Source organism: Ruditapes philippinarum, unplaced genomic scaffold, assembly GCF_026571515.1.
Source record: "Ruditapes philippinarum isolate M1 unplaced genomic scaffold, ASM2657151v2 ctg6204_1_1_1_1, whole genome shotgun sequence".
Taxonomy (NCBI): Eukaryota; Metazoa; Mollusca; class Bivalvia; order Venerida; family Veneridae; genus Ruditapes; species Ruditapes philippinarum.
The window spans coordinates 49434-70062 of record NW_026860078.1 but is presented as its reverse complement, the minus strand read 5'-3'; the positions used below and the strand labels follow the sequence as shown (position 1 = coordinate 70062).

Sequence of the window (20629 nt, the reverse complement as noted above, 5' to 3'; positions counted from 1 at the left end):
ATGTAAGACTCATTTTCCTACCTCCACGATCAAGGTCACTAATAGTTTGAAGGTACTTGTGCTCACAAGAAGAGTTTGAAGGTACACATTAGTTTCCAAACTGTAACATTATCATGCATTGAAGCCAAGGATTTTATAATAACTTGGCTTAAATGTCTACCACATCAAGATGTCACACCTAAGACCCTTGTCTCAAGATGTTAAGTTTGCTATAAATAGCACTTCATTTCACAAGAACAATATTAGGCCATTAGTAACTTTCATTTGTCACTTGCTCTTGTTTTTATGCCCCCCCCCCCCCAAGGGTGGCATATTAAAATCGAACTGTCAGTCCGTCCGTCCGTCCCGTTTTATACATATAGACGGTGGGTCAGTCCGTCCGTCCGTCCCGCTTTGTGGTCGTGTCCGCTCTGAAACTTCAGTATGCATATAAGGATTTTAATTTTTCTTTCATGTATGAAATAGCCATGGATGTATGGTGTGTCGCGAACAAGACTCGGGGTTCCTACCACTAAGGTCAAGGTCACTGTGGGGGTTCAAACTTTGTCATTTTTTATATTATATAAATATAGGTGGTGGTGGTCGTGTCCGCCCTGAAACTTCAGTATGCATGAAAGGATTTTAATTTTTCTTTTACATATGAAATAACCATCGATATATGGTGTGTCGCGAGCAAGACCTGGGTTTCTACGAGTTAGGTCAAGGTCACTGTGGGGGTTCAAACTTTGTCAATTTTGATGTTAATATACATATAGGCAGAGATGGTCATGTCTGCTCTGAAACTAATATGCATGAAAGAATTATATTTTTGATTTCACATATGAAATTATCATAAATGTATGATGTGTTGCCCTTAAGACCGGTGTTCCTACGCTTTAGTTCTAGGTCACTGCTTGGGTTTGAACTTTTTCAATATTTATGTTATATAATATAAATGGTGGTTGTTGTGTCCGCTTTGTAACTTTCATATACATGAAAATTTCAATTTTTATTTAAAAATATAAAGTGACCATAGATGGACAATGTGTTGTGAATAAGACCCAGGTTACTTTGTCTAATTTTAAGGTCACTGCTGGGGTTCGAACTTTGTCAAATTTTACCACCACACTTAACATGTATTAGGTGGTTTATAACTAGAATCCTTCGGGGGCATTTGTCACTTTCTTTGACAGGTCTTGTTTATATTTATCATGGGTTGCCTCCATACTTTGACACAACAACCATTTTGACAAGACCTTCAAGTTAACCAGACTGAATTTGACCTCATAAATGAGAGTCCTTGAAGGTCAATTACTGAATTTTGCTATAACTTTATTTATGATTAAATTGTCTCTATACTTTAGCGCCATGTCCAACAATAGTTCTGAGGTGGGTGAAATAGGGCTATTATTAACCCAACTTCACCAGGGCAACTTGTTCTGTTGAAACTAATTTCCTTTTTAGCTCACCTCAGGACAACATGCCCATGGTGAGCTATAGTAATCGTGCGTCGTCAACATTTTCTTTAAACAACATCTCAAAAACCGATGACTGCACAGTAACCAAACTATACAGGAATGAATGATCCATGGGTGGTCCCCTGCCAAAGTTGTTCAAACGGTTCCGGTCTGTTGCATAAGTAGGTCACGGGGCTAGAAAAGGTGTTTAAAAAATGCAAACTTAAAAAATCTTCTTGCCTGAAAAGCACGGGCCTAGAGTTTTTGAATTTGGTAATGATTTCCCCATAGGTTTCAAAATTTTTCAAATTATCCCCTTGGGTAAAATTGGGCCCCTTTTTGGGGGGGGGGGGGGGGTCATAGGTTTTTATAGTTAAAAAAAATTCTTGTTTGAAGGTACAAGGCTTAAAGCTTAGATATTTGGTATATAATATCATCTATAGGTCCTCTACTTAAGTTGTTCAAATTATAGCCCTGGGGTCAAAATTGGCTCCGCCCCGGGGGTCATAGGTTTTCCTTATATGTATATAGTAAAAACTTAAAAAAAAACCTTCTCCTCTGAATTGACAAAGGCTAGAGGTTCGATATTTGGCATGAAGCATTGTGTAGTGGAACTCGACCAAGATTGTTCATATTATTAACCCTAGGGTCAAAATTGGCCCCGCCCAGGGATCATAGATTTTCCTTGTATGTATATAGTAAAACCTTTCCCATCCAAAATCTTTAACCTTGATCATAACTTCAAAGTTCTTGGTGTATTGTCTTAAAACATCAACTTCTTACCTACACAAAAAATTAACCCTGTTTTGTATATTTGTAGACCTGGTAACTTCACTTTTGTATATCAATTGCATTTAGTACTCAGGTGAGCGCATTGGGGCCAATGGCCTGTTTGCTATCTTGTTCAGCAAATTTCGAAATTTGGACTTCTTAGGCTTATAATAATAAAAATAAATAAATATTTATTGCAAATTGCCCAAAATGAAACTTTCAGGGGCAGAAAACGAAGTAATCGCTACATTGACCGCCATGGAAGATTGGTGACAACATTATTGTGCGAGGATTGACGGAAAAGGTCGAAAAGATGCAATTGCATCAAATAAGTTCAAAGTTGCTGATTTGCTCTTTCATCTTTCGGTGGATTGTAAAGAAAAACAGTACATGTTCGATTATTTTGTGTTTCTATATCAATTCAGTGATCATAAGAGCTTAAAATGTTTTATATCTGTACATGTTTTATAAACATGATTCGTGATGTGTTTGTACTTTAGACTTGTGATTGACATATTTCCCAACAGACTTCTATCTCTCTTTAGAAAGTCTAATAAAGACACGTGCTTCACCGGTTCGTCTTAAAAACGAACAACTTGGCAAAAAAATCTTCCTGACACACAAAAATAAACTACAGGATCGTGCCGTTGTTCTCGCGAGATTTTCTGAAAATATGATAATCACTGCTCATAAAGCATTCTTTGTAAATAATTATCGTGTTTGTCTTGAAATCTTTCTTTAAATATACATGAAGAACATTGTTTGCTAAATGTAATTTAAATTTTCACTGGAAAAGCTATGATTTACTTCAGTTTATTAGAAAACCTTATCAGACAGTCATATATACTGTCTAAACTGGACTGCTTGCTATAGGTAAAATATTTGATTGCATCCCGATTAAAGTGACCTTTTTTATTTCCTGTTGGGAAAAACAATTCTGTGTTGTTCCAAACTAAGTATTTTCTGTAATTTTATCTTGGAAAAGTGCATTGTAAAGCTAGCCTTCTTCAAAACAGCGTCCCAAGAGCTATTTATTGTGAGGGGTTTCCTTATTGTTTATGTGTTAAAATCGTCGGCAAAATTAATATTCCACCTTAATTCTTTTTATTTGACAATTACATGAAACTATTTTTCTAACAAAAATTAACAATATGTTTATTTTCCACGGATAACTGTCTGTAAAATCCGGTTTGATTGCATGGCTAAAATGGCTTTCTCGGGAAAGCCGTTGTTAATTAACATATATGAGTTGTGTCATGACAAAACCAACATAATGGGTTTGCGACCAGCATGGATCCAGACCAGCCTGCGCATCCGCGCAGTCTGATCAGGATCCATGCTGTTCGCTTACCAACCCTTTTACAAGTACAGAAACTGATAGCAAATAGCATGGATTCTGATCAGACTGCGCAGATGCGCAGGCTGGTCTGGATCCATGCTGGTCGCAAACCCATTATGTTGGTTTTGTCATGACGCGGCTCATATATGGTTCGTCCGTAGGTATCCGATGATGTCCCTGTATGTATATAATTATAATAAAGTTTCAAACGAAAGGAAGGACGTTAAAATGTTAGTAAATATACATTATTTTCAAACACATGCATGATATATGTGTACACATGTAAGTATATATAATATGCAAAAGTCTACGGGCTCAGATCTTAGTTAAAATGACTTGTCATTTTCTTTTGATTATTATGACCCATCTGTTTCTAATTTATGGTATAAACGCATTTAATAATGGATCAAATAAAGAAACAAACAAACAGCAAACCTCGAGGAAGTCGATGAAGTTTGTATGAATACAGTATTTATTTTGATCTTGAGCATAAAATAACTTATATCATGTCCCAGATTCCGATGACCTTTCTTGGATTGTATATAATGAAATAGGAAACGGCGTGTACGCTCGATTGCTGTTGCTCCGTAAATTTACTTGATCATCGGAAATTACGAAATATGGTTGATACACACGAACTAAGACCCTGTTGACACGAATTACGGGGTCGACGACCCCTAAGGCAAATAAAAAAAAATGTATCTGTTATCATATTCTTAGAACAAGCAAAATTTGATCAATTTTATTATATCGTCTTTTTTTTACCTTTGCATACATCTTGAATACGTAAAGTAGTATTTAAATTACATGTATTGAATGTACAGAATTAAAGGATATGTAAAATGTTTATAGAAACTGATAATGACAGAGAAAAAACCAACATTTGTAATGATATTTTAATGTCTTTCAACACGGAATTCATGCGTTTTACGAAGCTGAGTAAAGACTTCCTTACATAACATTCTTGCATTAATAAATTACTTCTTCACAACATTCCCGCAATGTGTTTAAGTCAATTAGTATCTCTAAAACATGAAAAAATGTTGTTGTGTACTTATTACTAATTAGTTCATTAAATGTTTTTTTCTCTACCACCAATTATTGCTCCGTGTGTCATTTGTTGCTCTGTGTTATCGCCTGATATTGGAAGAATCGGCAAAACAAGTCTTCAGCAATTCGATAAACAACCTGGTTACCATAGCAACCATTTCTGTTGTCATAAGCGACCAGGTAAAGCAGCTGAAAATATGTCACACCGTTTTATGTTGTTAGACGCTAGAACGAGAGCTTGTATTGGTTAATGAACGAAAATTATCAGCTAAATATTCCTGATAGAATTTACAAATCATTTCATCTGATCTTGAAATGTTATAGATAAAAAAGGCAAAATAAATAAATATGGCTGTGTTTGAAAAGGATTGTCTGCTTGACGATGTTTTTGTTTTAATTAAATAAGGAGTTACCATTCTAATACCGGAAGTACCAGAAGCTGTAGGGCTTGAGTAATATCCTTCTCGGATGGCAGAACGGAACTAAGTTCAGAGATAAGGCGTTTGTTGACTTGCAGGTAGCTCACTTTTTGAATTTAATCGATGAAATGAATATTGTTATTTTTTTCTCTCAAGAACGCGTTTATAATTACATTTTGTGTTTAAACATGACCAGGTAGCTCGGTTAGTCTAGATAATTTGGTCCCTTGAATTACTTTAGATGATTATTTGATTTTCATATACATTTTGTACATGTATTTACATCAATATTATTGCTAAAAATTAATCAAACACACCAAATTACAAAATGTCTTTACTAATTTTGTTATTTGTTAATAGGTGAGTACAATAATTTCTTCTGTTGATTGCACTGTAAGAATTATTACAGACCTCTAGCGTTAAAATAATACTAGCCGTTGCTTTTACTTTTAATGAGTTTCATTTTAAATTTTGCCTCTGACAGTATTATTTATAATTCATCATAAAAAATCTGCTTAATATACAGCAATTCTAGAACCATATGTCTTATCTATTAAGACAGTGATCATCTAAGAGAGACATTTACGTTACTATACTGTTTAACTCTATTTGCTTTACGTATAGCAATACTTACTTAAATATCTTAATGCACACGAACGTGGCTAAATGGCTGTAGCTCTCTTGTGATGTCACGCAAAGATATATATGTGAAGAATTAGCTTCAGTAAATGCGAATAACGTTTCTTTTTCATGTATTTACGATCATATAAATATGTGTATCACTCATAAAAAAAATATAAATAAATGAATGAATGATCGAGTGAGTGAGTGAGTGAGTGAGTGAGTGAGTGAGTGAGTGAGTGAGTGAATATATGAATGAATTTATGAATCAATCAATCCATCTTACCATAAATCAATCATGAATGAATGAATGAAAGAAAAAAAGAAAGAAAGAAAGAAAGAAAGAAAGAAAGAAAGAAAGAAAGAAAGAAAGAAAGAAAGAAAGAAAGAAAGAATGAATGAATGAATGAATGAATGTCAAACAGAATTTCCCCAAATGTTAAAAATTTTATCTGTAATTCCAAATGTCAAAAGTTAAGGTTTTGAAAATAGCCAAATAAAACATTTAATGCGTCAGTTTAAACAAAATTTATACAAAGGCAGTGGTATATATAGGAGTGAGCTTATCGGTCAGTCTGTCGGTCGGTCACTCGGTAGGTTAGTTAATGATAACTACAATTAGAAATTAAATATTGTAATAAAACTTGGTATATAGCTAGCTAGCTTAAACGACGGTTTTTCATAATCATCTCAGAGTGAGTTCTACCACGTGACTACAAATGTTAACAAAAACAGAGGGTGTAATCTTTGTATGTTTTTATATTACACTCAGCGGAAAATAAAGTCATTTTCGGTAAAATTATGACCTGACAATCAGAATCAATTTAAGGATGTCCGTTGTCAATCATTTTAAACAAAATTCGAAATATCGTGAACAGATTTATACCTTGTGTGTCTAATAATACAATATTAATGGTATAAATAATGTTCTTTTTATACTTGTATAAAATATCTATGAACTTACTTTAATTGGACTTGTGCACGATTAAATAAAATACACAAACTCAACAAATCCCGATATTTACGTATTATTTGCTCAGTTTTTCTGCGCACAGTATCCGTTCTGTGTATTCTTTCTTTCTATCGAAGATTGGCGGAAATGGACGAAAGGTTGCGGATGATGTCTCGCTTTGGGTTTATTTGGTTAAAGTTAGGAATTATATATTGTAATTAAGTTTAGTATATATTTTCAAGCTTATGTGAAGATCTCGCTTGGGATTGCTTAAGAGTTCCTAATTATCAAGGTCAGGGTCACTGTAAGTAAAACTAGACATGGTGTCTAATCGATAACGATATAACTTGAATACAAGAAAAGCATTGATGCAAAGCATCAAAGGGCGTCCAAGCAAGAAATGCAGCAAGTGAAGATGAACTAGTACACATATGATGACAAGATATTCTTATAAACTACCAGAAATGTATACCACTTATGAATGAGCGGACGAAAGACATTGTTCATTATGAACTTTGATTGGCATGCTAGAGATTAGAATATTACTTGTTATTTCTTTATGATCGTGGTTATTAATAGCAACGGATATACATGTATGCAATCATTTATAATCCATATGTGTAACGCATGATCAACACGTACCACACATTTGTCCCTTATTATGTACATGTTATCGCTATTAGCGAAGACCCCCTTAAGGTATCTGTTCACACTTTAAGTTAGTAAAAATATGACACTGGTTATATTACCATGTTGATCATGTTGAGCATAATTGTTTATTATACAATAATTGTAATATCTATTAATTTTAATTTAAAAAAAATACAAATTTTATGAATATTGTTTTCTTTTATTCTTTTTTGTGTTTTATGTGCTATTTTAATACTGAGTTTTTACTACTCTTTTTTATTAAAATTGTAAAATAAATTTTAAGAATTCAATTGTCATATTGACCGACGATTATAAGTAAAAGCTTAACTAGAAAAAGTCAGTAAATTATGGTTTATCTTTCAATATATAATATTGTTTATTCTTAAACCATGTACATGTACATTGTATTTTTCTTTATCATTTTTTAAATTATCGATCAATTGAATAATTCATAAAATCTAATTTGTAACTTTGAATAATTCCTCGGCATCTTTACTAAACACGGATAACAAATTGAATAATTAAATAAAATGTTTCAAAGTTGATAATGTCATTTTAATACCATAAAAAATGTACCTTTTTTCAATTATTGTACATATCACGGATTTATATTACATATAAATCCGTGTACATATTTATTGTTTTTATCTCATATAGATAAAATGAAACATGCTATTGTTGTTTTTTTCCAATTGTAACGATATCAAACATCTACTCCAAAATCGGGAGAGACCGGACAATAAACGTGTGGTACTATTCGCCGGTCACTAGTAAATCCTGGTCAAAATAGACCGGGAGAGACCGGCATTTACCGATAGGAGTGATAAAAAGATATATCTATAAATAGGTTTTTGGAATATTTAGGTCATCAACTGATCATTCTAGGATACATGTACAACAATAACATACCATGACATGATAACCGACTGTGTACTACAAAATGATAAATAAAAAACCCCGAAGAGCGCGATTTATTGACGGAAAAGGTTATTTCATTTGTAAATGTTTGCATTGCGAAAATTCATTGTAACATATCGCGACATTTCATTCTTATTTAATAATCAAGCACCCTCATACCGATCGGAATTTTCGGCTTTTATTATGACCGACTAAAAGGCTCGAGAAGTTGCTGTCGCCCTTTCACAAAATCTGATCTCATTCCATAAGAGCGCCGAGCTTCGGCGCGGACGCCAATAAAACTTAGTTTAGTTATCTCCCTTATTGTATATCAAATATATTCACTACGTGTCTACTATTAAAGGCAAGTAATTCCCCGATGAGTTTTGCATAATTATACCCCTTTCCTAATTTGCTCCTGCACTGAGAAAAGTGGAACCCGCTATTCTCTGACGGATTTTCTTTAAACAGGTTTTTAATTTTGAAAATCCTGGAGATTAGATTTGCGAGGGTCGATACGGTACGTTTCTGGTTTGGGACCTTGTTTGGGATTGTTTTCAAGGTCACTGTTACTCAATATAGAAAAATGATTTCCGGTTTTTAAACCTGGTTTCATGACATTGCCATGTTTCTTGTTTAAATATTGCAAAGAAATAAAGTCTGAGGGAGCGATGTTAGGCAAACAAAATGGATGTTCATTTCAAAGTCTCGATTGTTAAAGGGATCGAGCAACGCAAATGACAAACTTCTGAACGGTCTTGTAGAACAACATGCCTTTGCTGTGTTTTCTGGACTGCTCACGCAGGGGATATGGTAAAAGTTTCCTTCCTTCCGTTCCATATTTTTTTTGTTTGGAGAGTAACTCTAAAAACAACAACAACAACAACAAACATTTGAGATATCAACTTGAAACTGAATGGATAGATAGATCTCATACTGTGAGAATTTTCAAAAGCAACAGAGATGCGGATGTTAAAAAATGAGCCGCGTCACGACAAAACCAACCTAATGGGTTTGCGACCAGCATGGGTCCAGACCAGCCTGCGCATCCGCGCAGTCTGATCAGGATCCATGCTGATCGCTATCAGTTTGTCTACTTGTAATAGAGTTTGTAAGCGAACAGCAAGTATCCTGATCAGACTGCGCGGATGCGCAGGCTGGTCTGGATCCATGCTGGTCGCAAACCCATTATGTTGATTTTGTCGTGACGCGGCTCATTAATGTATTTTAACTGACTTCTCTTGTAAAAATCCAGGAATGTGTTGAATAAGATAAGAGATAACCTCGTTCTATATGATACTGGTGTTTCAGAGGCTGTTGACATTATCTTGAAAAGTCACAAACAAAACAATTGAAAAAAAGTTCGATCGCTTCGAAGTTCGAACCAGACAACTCTTTTCTCAATTGTTTTCAATTTAAAGCGCTGGAAAACCACGTGAATATGAATGTTAATGAAGAAATGACCTTCATTATTTATGGCAGTTTTAAAGAAGACAATTGAAAAGCAGAACAATATTTTGTTCAGGAACATTTTATTCTGTTTAAGTACAATATCCATGTGTGTTGAATAATAGGGACATTGTATTCTATGATTGAAATCAACCCCTAAAATGGCTCAATAAAAGCATTATAAGAATATACATGTAAGAGATAAGTAGATCTGAACTTTAGTCTGATTGTTCTAAATTACAACTCTTTCGAGAATCGACCATAGAATTATGAAGACAACATAATTCTTCCGTTTGTAAATTTCATAAGAATAAATGTTTCATTAGATATAGCTTTATACATTTTTTTTTTTTAAAAAAAGAACAAAACTTCGGTAAAAATCTTAAAATGTCATTAATTCTTATGTTTTTTACTGGCAAGTAGAGTTCGGTTAGCTATATATTTCGAAAAAAAGAGACTATAATAATGGACATTGACCAGTGATTGATATTGATAAAGGTTCAGGACAAAATATGGAAACTTTCAAATATATAACAAAAGACTCTTTTGGAATCTTCAACGCTACAGATAATTGATAGAAATTCTATTGTGTCACAAAAGTTATTGTATATTGTAAAATAGTGAACATTTATGGCAAAATGTAAAGATATTTTGACTTTAGCTGCACACTTACTATTTGCGCATGGAACTTTATCAGTAATTTTCGATTCTTAACAACACAAATGAAGATTTGCTAATGAAAGACAAATGTAAGTTTTTCGAACACATAACAATTTATTAATGTATTACATTGATTTTTTTCTTTTTATTCCCGATGTCATTTTATAAGTAAAAAAACCCAACCAATCTGTACGGAAATTATTGATTTCTGTTTGTTAGAAACGCCTCGTCCTTCTTTGGCTTCTTATATAATGATATTTCTTAAGTGCAATATAGCACCTGGCCTGCATTTTCTCATAAACAGTGACAAATTAAACAAATGAGCGACAATGCAAACAAAAGACAAACAAACTAAACAAAAGAGAAACAAAATAAACAAAAGAGAGATGATTTCTATAGATTTAATGAGAATAATGACATTTTGAATATTAATAAGGGTACATCAAAGAATTTTATTTTAGCTGCATTTTTTTATACTCCATAAAATTTAAATAAATAGAGGATATTCAAGTTTATTTTCTATAAATACGGAATTTATTTTCATCGAGTGATATATAGATTATAGAGGATGTAAGTTTTATTCTGTAAACACAGGATTTATTTTCATCGAGTGGTATGAAAATAAATATTTCATGAGTGGCGGTAACCACGAGTGAAATGTCACAAAATCTGTGGCGTATCCGCCATCTTGACACAATCATGTGATAAGACCATGATCACGTGATTTTTGTGAGGTAACCGCTGGCGGATCCGTTTTTACGTTGACTTCCTGTAAAATTTACAGGGAAGAACTGAATATAAGAAAAGTTTTCATTGGTAATTTTAAAATTTCAAAATGAAATCCAGGAATCTCATTGGCCATTCTAAAATACAATGTAAAGGATAGTTCTTTTCATTCTAAATAGTGCTAAGCTAAAATGTAAAGGATAGTTCTTGCCATTATAAAATAATATGTAAAGGATAGTTTTAAAATAATATGAACAGGATAGTTCTTTTAATTGCTCGGATATTTATAAGTTCTGTTTAACAATAATTCTTGCATTCAAATCTCGTTACATTTTCTAGTTAACAGTTTATTTTACTAAGAACTTACTGCGTTTCATTTTACATGTACAAGATCTGAATATTAAATGTTTTCCAAAATAACGAGATTAATATCAGAACTTATCAGATACCCTTAGTTTATGATGTTCAATAAGTGTCTAATATATTTTATGATTATAAAGTTTATAATTTTTATATATTTTTGCATATTAATCAAGTATTTATAAAAAATAGTTGCCTTACCGACTGTGTAGATGTTGGTGAAAGAAATTGAGTTCACTTAACTGGAACACGACAGGTTTCTTTAGAAACGAGTACACCTTAAAGGCACTCCACTGAGGTTTTTTGACAGGACGGGACTTGAAATATTTTCCCGAGATTTTTGTATCTTTTGATTTAGGTCTGGCCCAGTAACTTTGTGCAGTCCTTCACCCCGTTTTTTCCCAGAATAATAATTTTCATAGTGCAAAATGATCCTAGAATGAAAAGCGTTGCAACGCCTTTCACTCAAATCGGTACAAGAACCGCACAAAAATCGATGTTGATTTAATTTGATTAAATATCATAATAATCTTTATCATCCTTTGCAGAGTTTTCCAATTAAGTGCTTCACTTGCTGTAAGTAAGAATTTCAAATTTTATGTTTTTTAGGCTCTTTGACCTCAGTGGAGCCCCTTTAAAGTGTTCCATTTTTTCAAGATTAATAACCCTACAAGAAATTATTTTGTCATTGTTATGCAGGCTATGCTAACATTTCTTGTTGACATGCATTTAAAACTAAGAACTAGGATAATTATGGAAGTTAACCAGTTTTACTTCGGCCGAGTATCTTTTTTACAGATACTTCTTGTTCAATCATAATATAATGTATGTCAAGTAAATTCATTCGTAACCAATTATACAAAAAATCTTTGTCACGTGGTTGAACTATTTTTTAATGACTAATCGGCGAATAGTTCCGAATACAATTCGATTCAACAGAGATCAAACGTTGATTTTCAAATGACAAGCAATCTTAAATGTTACACAAAAAACCCTTTCGTGTCCATAACTATGTCTTATATAAAAAGTTAGCTGGTACATTACTATATGTTACATAAAATATTTCGTGTTTAATCATACCTTATGTTAAATACTCATGCAAACGAGAAAAACAACAACAAATTCGTGTCATTTTCAAATAACCGAACTGTATGGACCTCTGCTATCTCACAATATTGATTTCTGTTTGTTAGCAACACCTTTGCCTTGTTTATTGACAAACGCTCGCTCCTAATATAATGGTATTTTTTCTTTCTTAAGAACAATGACACCTGGCCCTGTATTTCTCATAAAATGTGACAATTTGTCACTAGTTACATTGCTACTGTGCGAAATATTTCAAGTTTTAAATGTTAATAAACACCCACTTATTATTGATCGCAAGTTAAGGTATCGTTTGACTTGTAATACAAATGTAATTGAGGATGAATTCTTGCTTTAAAAGTGCTATGCATACAAAAATGATAAGCAGAAGATACACGAAGAGTTATCATGGAATTAGATCAAACATGGCGTGAGTGACGCAGTAATATCAATAAAAAAGCATAGGCCAAAGAAATGCTTTGACATTGTATAATTGACACTTGAAAATTAGGTCTACATACTTTGTTTTTTTAATTAGTAACATATGTCCTTATTTATTGTTTGTTTGACAAAAGTTTCGACGTTTATCGAATTAAATAATATTTCCTTCGTTGAAGTACATGTATTACAAAGTTTGCAGTCTAAATAAATACATACAAATGCTGTCTTATGTCATGTGATGTTATGTATGTAATATTGTATTGCTGATGTCTCGGGTCCCTATATTCTTGTAATGCTCTTTAAAAGGATCAGTAATTAACGTGTTATCTTTCAGTGTATTTTTGACCAACTGCTGATAGTATGAAGTGACATTTTAATAGAATGGCCAATGAATAAATATGATAACCTGTTACAGAATAAAACACCTTTACCTGCTATGTTTGCATACCGCACTTGCCCTGCTTTCAATTTGTTAACATCTATTTGATGTTTAAAGTATTTAAAATGTAAAAAAAGAAAGATAAAAAAGCTACATACAGTTCAGACGCTGCTAAGACTGCGCTATGTGCAGACTTGCCTTACTCTACTATCTGGTAGCTTTGGCTAGTCACGTTTTGTTCCAGTCGCCTGAGGTGTAAATAAGATAATTACTATTACAGTATAAGCAACGGTCAACATCCTTAAGTGCTGATCTATTTGCTAAATTTCTGAGACTCTACGGACGAAATATTGGCGAATTGTCGATAAACGTATGTGAAATATGGGGCTACCATCGTCAAAATCGCTGGTACTAAAACACCTCACGTCCCGGGCGCTATATAAGCTATGAAATAATTAATGTATATTGAGTGCCTGAGTCTTCTAGCTTGAAAGCCTTCCTGTGTCCTCTACAATGTCAGTAACATTCAGTTAAATCCCAAACACTCATCATTTGTGTCACAAAATACAATAAAACACTGCAAGGAATGAGTTTGTGGAACACATAAATGCACAAATGATACAAAAAGGATCTCTCACAAAGATACTGAGCGGGGGTGAAACTTGTTTAAGAACTTTGCATCATATTTACTAAGTCCGTTTTGCGTTATCAGAACAGACTAAGAGGACCAATAACAAATGAAACCTTTGCATATTTTAGCTTACCATATGAATACATAATAACATTTTATGAAAAATATTGTTGGTGAAGATACAATATATTTCTTCGCCTTCTTAACAGTATGATTTGATCGTGTTCTGTAAGCATAAATTTGCTATTTATAACTTTAAGAAGAAATATTTTTTCGCAGAATTTACTATACAATGCGACATTTTGTCAAAAGAACTTTGATTATCCGAATCTTGCTTTTTCATGAACGAAATGTGTTGCCACAGACTAATGATTATTTCAGACCGTGTTTCGAGACATACTAATGGAAGTCTGAAAATTTCAACTTATTAGTTATTGGTCTAAATGCCATCTCTGAAAATCCCACGCCGTGACTTTTTACTGGCAATCATAATGAACCAGCGTGTATGTGGTGAAAAAACCGCTGCAGTCCAATTATGGTACGATATTTTTTATACTAACACGGCATGATTTCATGCAAGCAGACGGGTTTTAGATTAATTACATTTATTTTTCTGCAAAATGTCAATGCACAATCCTTTATTTCAACCAAGGCATTAGATAAGGTCGTTTCAAAATAATTTGCGGTTTTCTCCAGTCATAACAACTTTTTTTTTTTACTTTTTTAATGTAGTCGAATCAGATCACTAGATCTATATGTACTTTAATATTTGTCTATGTACATTGTAAATGTTTATAACTGCAAAACAAAATATTTATACCCTTATACCCTTAGCGTATCCCCACCAATCAACGCCTGTTGATTACACGGAGTGATTTCACGGGGATTTGGAACTTTGTTTGTTTGTTTAATTTTACGCCTTTTCCCAACAGTATTTCAGTCATAAAGGCGGGTAGTTTCCTAACCATCGTTCCTGGAGAGTTACACCAGTACTAGACTACCTGACTACCTTCCACCACGCTAAACTACCAAAGCATCTCCCGGGGATCGAACCCACGCCAGAGAGGTAACTGGATTAGATTTGGAACTGTTGAAATCACTATTATTTACTGTTGGGCTTAAATAGTGTAATTGAGACAATATTGTTGCCAATTACTAAGCAAAGTACTTTTTATTTAGTATCGGCAACTGTCGATTCGATTTAGTTCACAACCGTTTTAACATTTACAGACAAAACAACACCAGAGAACTATATCACTAGCAAATTAACCGCATTTATCTCATATAGCGACCATTAGATTCACCAATCCTCCCGTGGCACATTTTAATGGTTTTGATTGACTTAGAAAAAAAGTTTTTTTAATCACGGCTTTAAAACATATTTTCGCTATAATAATATGCTAGATTTTTCGCAAAAATTAAACAAGGGATAGTCGAACAAATTACGCCATGGATAACTTTGAAAAGAAGTACACATGGTTTATTGTCACTTATTCGCACAGTTTGAGCAAGGCCTATTCGCACACATTATACAAAAGTGATCAGTTTTAGTAAATCTCATTGACTTTGGCGCAGATAAAAGATAAGATAATAAATAAATATCATAATAAATGTCATTTCTGTTTGATGCAAAATCATACCGAACACAGGATTTCTAGTGTAAAGAATATTTATTTTCATTTTTATTTTTTATTTTCTCTTAAAATCAACAACAACACCATCAAACAATATTTTAGTGCTTGTTTTGATGTATACTTAAAACTTGAATTAGCATAAAGTGACATATCTACATGTATAGTGAACATTGTCAACATAATGGTCTCTACTGAATGACGACACAGATACAGCGGTCAACAAAGCGGCATGTCTGTATTTAACAAAGCAGCATGTTTGTATTCAACAAAGCGGCATATCTGTATTTAACAAAGCGGTATCTTAGTATTCAACAAAGCGGCATATCTGTATTTAACAAAGCGGTATGTTAGTATTCAACAAAGCGACATATCTGTATTTAACAAAGCGGCATGTTAGTATTCAGCAATATGGCATATATGTAATTAACAAAGTGACATGTTTGTATTCAACAAAGCGGCATATCTGTATTTAACAAAGCAGCATGTTAGTATTTAGCAAAGCGGCATATTTGTAATTAACAAAGTGACATGTTTGTATTCAACAAAGCGGCATATTTGTATTTAACAAAGCAGCATGTTAGTATTTAGCAAAGCGGCATATTTGTAATTAACAAAGTGACATGTTTGTATTCAGCAAAGCGGCATATCTGTATTTAACAAAGCAGCATGTTAGTATTTAGCAAAGCGGCATATTTGTAATTAACAAAGTGACATGTTTGTATTCAGCAAAGCGGCATATTTGTATTTAACAAAGCGGTATGTTTTTGCTCGTTATGCTCCTTTATGGATGTTGGAATTATTGGAATAGTGTTCTTCTACGAAAACAAAGAAGTATCCATATTTTTAAGAATAAGTAACTAAAATGTGTTTTTGACTTGCTGATAGCTTCTTAAATCATAATTTTGATATTGTAATTGATATTAGGCGATTTGACTATTATAAAGATCAATGGATACTTACTTTCATGAATGAATTCATTTAAACTTATATTTCAATCACAAAATTTAATTAAAGATGAAAACCGGCGTGTTCCGTATCTGGCTGAACTGATTAATTCAATTGGGGAATATTCATTCGAGTAATAGGAAATTTTGATTCCACGCTTATCGGTGTATACGCAATAATTTTAGAGTTTATTGTATAAATTGTAAGCTAGAAGTTTCTTTAAAGCAGATATGGACAGAACTAACTAGCATTTGTCCTAAAATAAATACATTCTGAAAACTTTATAACATTTTCATTGATGTTTCAGTTAAATGGTATATGACTTTTCATGCATCTTGATATAAAATATTTTACTTTATCTAGATATGTAATATCTGTTTAAACAAACATACTATACACTGTTTTGCAGTTCAATTGTAAGATATTTTTGCAGTTCAATTGTTAGAATTGTAAGTTTTTTGACTTTGACTTTGATAATAGTAATAAGATTGATGTGTCCCGTAAATGACCAGAGCGAAAGAAAATTATAAAACAGTGATTTTCTCAATAAAAGTGATATTTCTCTGAGAAAAAATATTTGTTTTGATTTGTACTGTTGTTATAGTTTACACTAACTTTGATTTATATGCTTATTTAGCAATTTTGCTGAACTTGCAAGACCATTAATACGATCTTTTACTTATGTTTTTACTATTTTCAGTTCAATTGTTAATACGGCCCAATCTTGCCAAAAGAATATCTGCTCTATTTCATAAATAAATATAAGTTAATCTTAAATCAGTACAAATATATATTTCGAAGTATTAACTTTTCTTTCTGTCAATTCATAGCATCTGGAGACTGGGTCACTTACGGGACAATTGAAAAATCATTTACGAATCCTTAATAAATAATCAAAATATGAGATGACGTAAATTATTTCACATTTGGTTTAAACATATTTATTGCATATATTTTAATCATACATTATACATACATTCAGTTTCATAACCATACTCACATTTGACAGTTGAATAATGAATAAGTAGGCAATATCAAGTTCGTCAGTAATTTTCACATTTTCTTACTCGTCCATTATATAGATCTGTCATTCATTTTGAAAATGAGATTTAAGCATAATCGGTATGAAATGCATTTCCATGAGTTGTTTTAAAAATTATGTATCTTTTGTCAGTTCAATGATTGATTCGCATTCCAAGATGTTCATATAATTAGATGATAGAAAGTTTCTTCTAAGAGTCATACCATATGCAAAACTTTAAGGACCATTGTCTCGAAAATGACTATATTTATTTTCTGATTCTATATAAAAACAATGTCATAGAGAAAAATCTAGGACATCAGTACTGGTAATATTTTATATTTAAGATGTCGAGATACATATAATTTTTAAATGGAATAGAATTTCAATATACAAGAGAGTTTTTTTTTCAGTTCTAGAATTTATGATATGTCGTACTTCAGTGAGAGTTAAGGTAAGTGTCGTGTTTTATAGAAAATTGTATTAATATAACAATTAGAGTAAATGGAAAACCTATTTTGAACAAATGCTAGAACGACATGTCTTTAACAATTCATTCACTTTTGTATATGCCTATATGGATAATAGGATAGGAATAAGCCGATGAGCTATTACTTAGAACAAAATGTAAGGCATTGTTTAGCTTTATTGTGTACGTGTTGCAGTAAGTCTTGTCAAATTCTATTCCCCTTCTTTCGGAAAGTAGTTATCATATTTTTTATATTCTATTTTTCATCTAGGACAAGGATGAGCTCGAGAAAAACTTCGTGTGAAGTACCCGTGCAGGACTTTGCCAGGATTCAGTTAATGTTTCTACCAAACGCGTTATCTAATGGAAAGCTGTTCACGGACTATACGTTCCCACCCGATAAGTCCTCGTTAACTTACGTATACAGCGGAGATGACCGATACGAGAAAATGGTGTTTAAACGGCCAAAGGTAAACTCATATTTAGCAACAATTCCTTGCAATGTTTCGGTGTTTTACGTCACATTTCTGTGTGACCAAGCATCTCAGTAAGCCTGTATAACATGACCAATGCCACTTATCACTGTACAGTGAATTACGTGTAATAATAATATCGATGTACATTTCTATTACTTCTTTAGTCTCTTTTTTGACAGAAACATCCCTCGATGTCGCCGCAGTTAGTGCTTTTTTCCTCGTAACAATACATTTTATACATACTGTAACTATATACATTTGTATTACTTACGTCTGCTCTTGTTTGAAACTTACCAATGTATTATGTCACAATTCCTTGAAACTTATCTGTGTATTACGCCAGATTTCTCTGTTTCGTGTTGGTTAAAAACGTCACCCGTCTTTCAATGTTTTACGTCACACTTCTCGTTTATTTTTTAAATAAACATCCGTCATATGTTTCCCGCTTACCATTACTTCCTACGTTTCTACCATGCACTACTACTGTGCTAGATCTATATTTGAGCCGCGTCACGACAAAACCAACATAATGGATTTGCGACCAGCATGGATCCAGACCAGCCTGCGCATCCGCGCAGTCTGATCAGGATCCATACTGTTCGCTTACCAACTCTATTACAAGTAGAGAAACTGATAGCGAACAGCATGGATCCTGATCAGACTGCGCGGATGCGCAGGCTGGTCTGGATCCATGCTGATCGCAAACGCACTATGTTTGTTTTGTCTTGACGCGGCTCATTTCTTCTTTGACTTAATTTATATCTTTTGTATGTTGCATTTCTCTATTATAATACTGAATTCATATGCAATGTAACATTCAGCAGCCAATGAGTAAGTAAATCTACTGCTTTGTTAGGAAATCTGCTCATATGCTGTCTTTGCTGGGGTTGGCGGTGCTTATGAAACGCCGTTTCCATGGAAATCATGGAAGAAGACCACGTGGTTCGAGGCCGCCATTGCCGTCGTGTCACTAAATGTTAAACTGATGGACAAATTAATTCCTGGATACAGGAACTTTGACCAGTCGTTGCAGACGGACTATATAGGTGAGTGCATCTATAAAACAGATCTAAGGCTCTTTAAAATATGTTATATAATTCCAAAGTGCAGTTTATCAGCAAAAAGAAATGCACAAAAAGATATTCTACACATAAGGATATTTGATATAGAGTTTTGCATTTTGTATGGTGAGAGTTAGAATTGCGTGAGTTGGTGAAAGCGGGGTGTGCGGGAGCAAGCATAAACAGACTTACTGCATCATTTTCAATTCTGTCACGCTCTAAACGTTTTAATTTTGATCAGTTTGCAATGAAACGAAGCAAGTACACGCCACGTGGTGTATGTAATGAGGACAATTGAACATCACTAAATGTACTGATAAGGTTGGTGTTCTTTAACATAGTTGTATCCTATATACTGTTTCCTTAAAGATGAAATATCACCTTCATACTAAGTCCACAGAATATCAATAAAGCTATTTTAGTCTTATTTTCTAGTACCATTACCACAGTGTTATCTCATTTTCACACTTGTAATCCATATAAAACTCGTCTATTAGCACCATATCAAGAGCGTGACACACCGTATTAGGGTAGCAACTATATTTTTTTTAGTATGTTGTACATAGTATTATGGCCATTATGCACTTCAATTCCGATTAAGTTGAATAACTTTGTGATTGTGAATGTTAAGATATTAGTATGAAAAAGGAGCATAACTAAAGAAATACAGAGCATTAATTTTCTTCCCTTGTTCTTCAGATTTGCTAGCAACAAGCATAATGAGTACAATATTACATCTCTGATAGAATTCAAAATTCAAAATTTTATATCAATATCCAATTCTAACAAAAATAAAAGAGACACAATTCTCAATTCTAACAAAAATAAAAGAGACACAATTCTAACAAAAATAAAAGAGACACAATTCTAACAAAAATAAAAGAGACATAACTAAAAACTGCTTTCAAAACAACGCCTGTCTGAAATCACATGCACACTTAGATTAATGATCAGGATCAAAGTTAAAAACTCAAGTGAACACTGGGCCTGATATTTTCTCCAGAACAATATCCATACATTAAAAAAAGACAACGAATTAGTTATCATTTTAAAAATATGTTCTACCTGTTAAGTTGTCAGTTATGAGATAGCGCATGTATTTCTCTCTCTATCTCTCAATATTTGTGCAAAGTTTGCATTTCAAGTCTTATTATCTTC

General features: G+C 33.0%; 1 protein-coding gene across 2 annotated transcripts in view; it reads left to right on the top strand.

Moving 5' to 3' along the window:
• Positions 1-4786: 4786 nt before the first annotated feature.
• Positions 4787-20629, top strand: part of LOC132758775 (uncharacterized) — a 38435-nt gene continuing 22592 nt past the window's right edge. For both annotated transcript variants that reach the window (XM_060750473.1, XM_060750472.1), the window contains exons 1-3: positions 4787-5113; positions 18206-18404; positions 19267-19456. In XM_060750473.1, the coding sequence (XP_060606456.1) occupies positions 18213-18404; positions 19267-19456 (382 nt within the window). In that variant the 5' untranslated portion in view covers positions 4787-5113; positions 18206-18212. The remainder of the gene's footprint in view (positions 5114-18205; positions 18405-19266; positions 19457-20629) is intronic.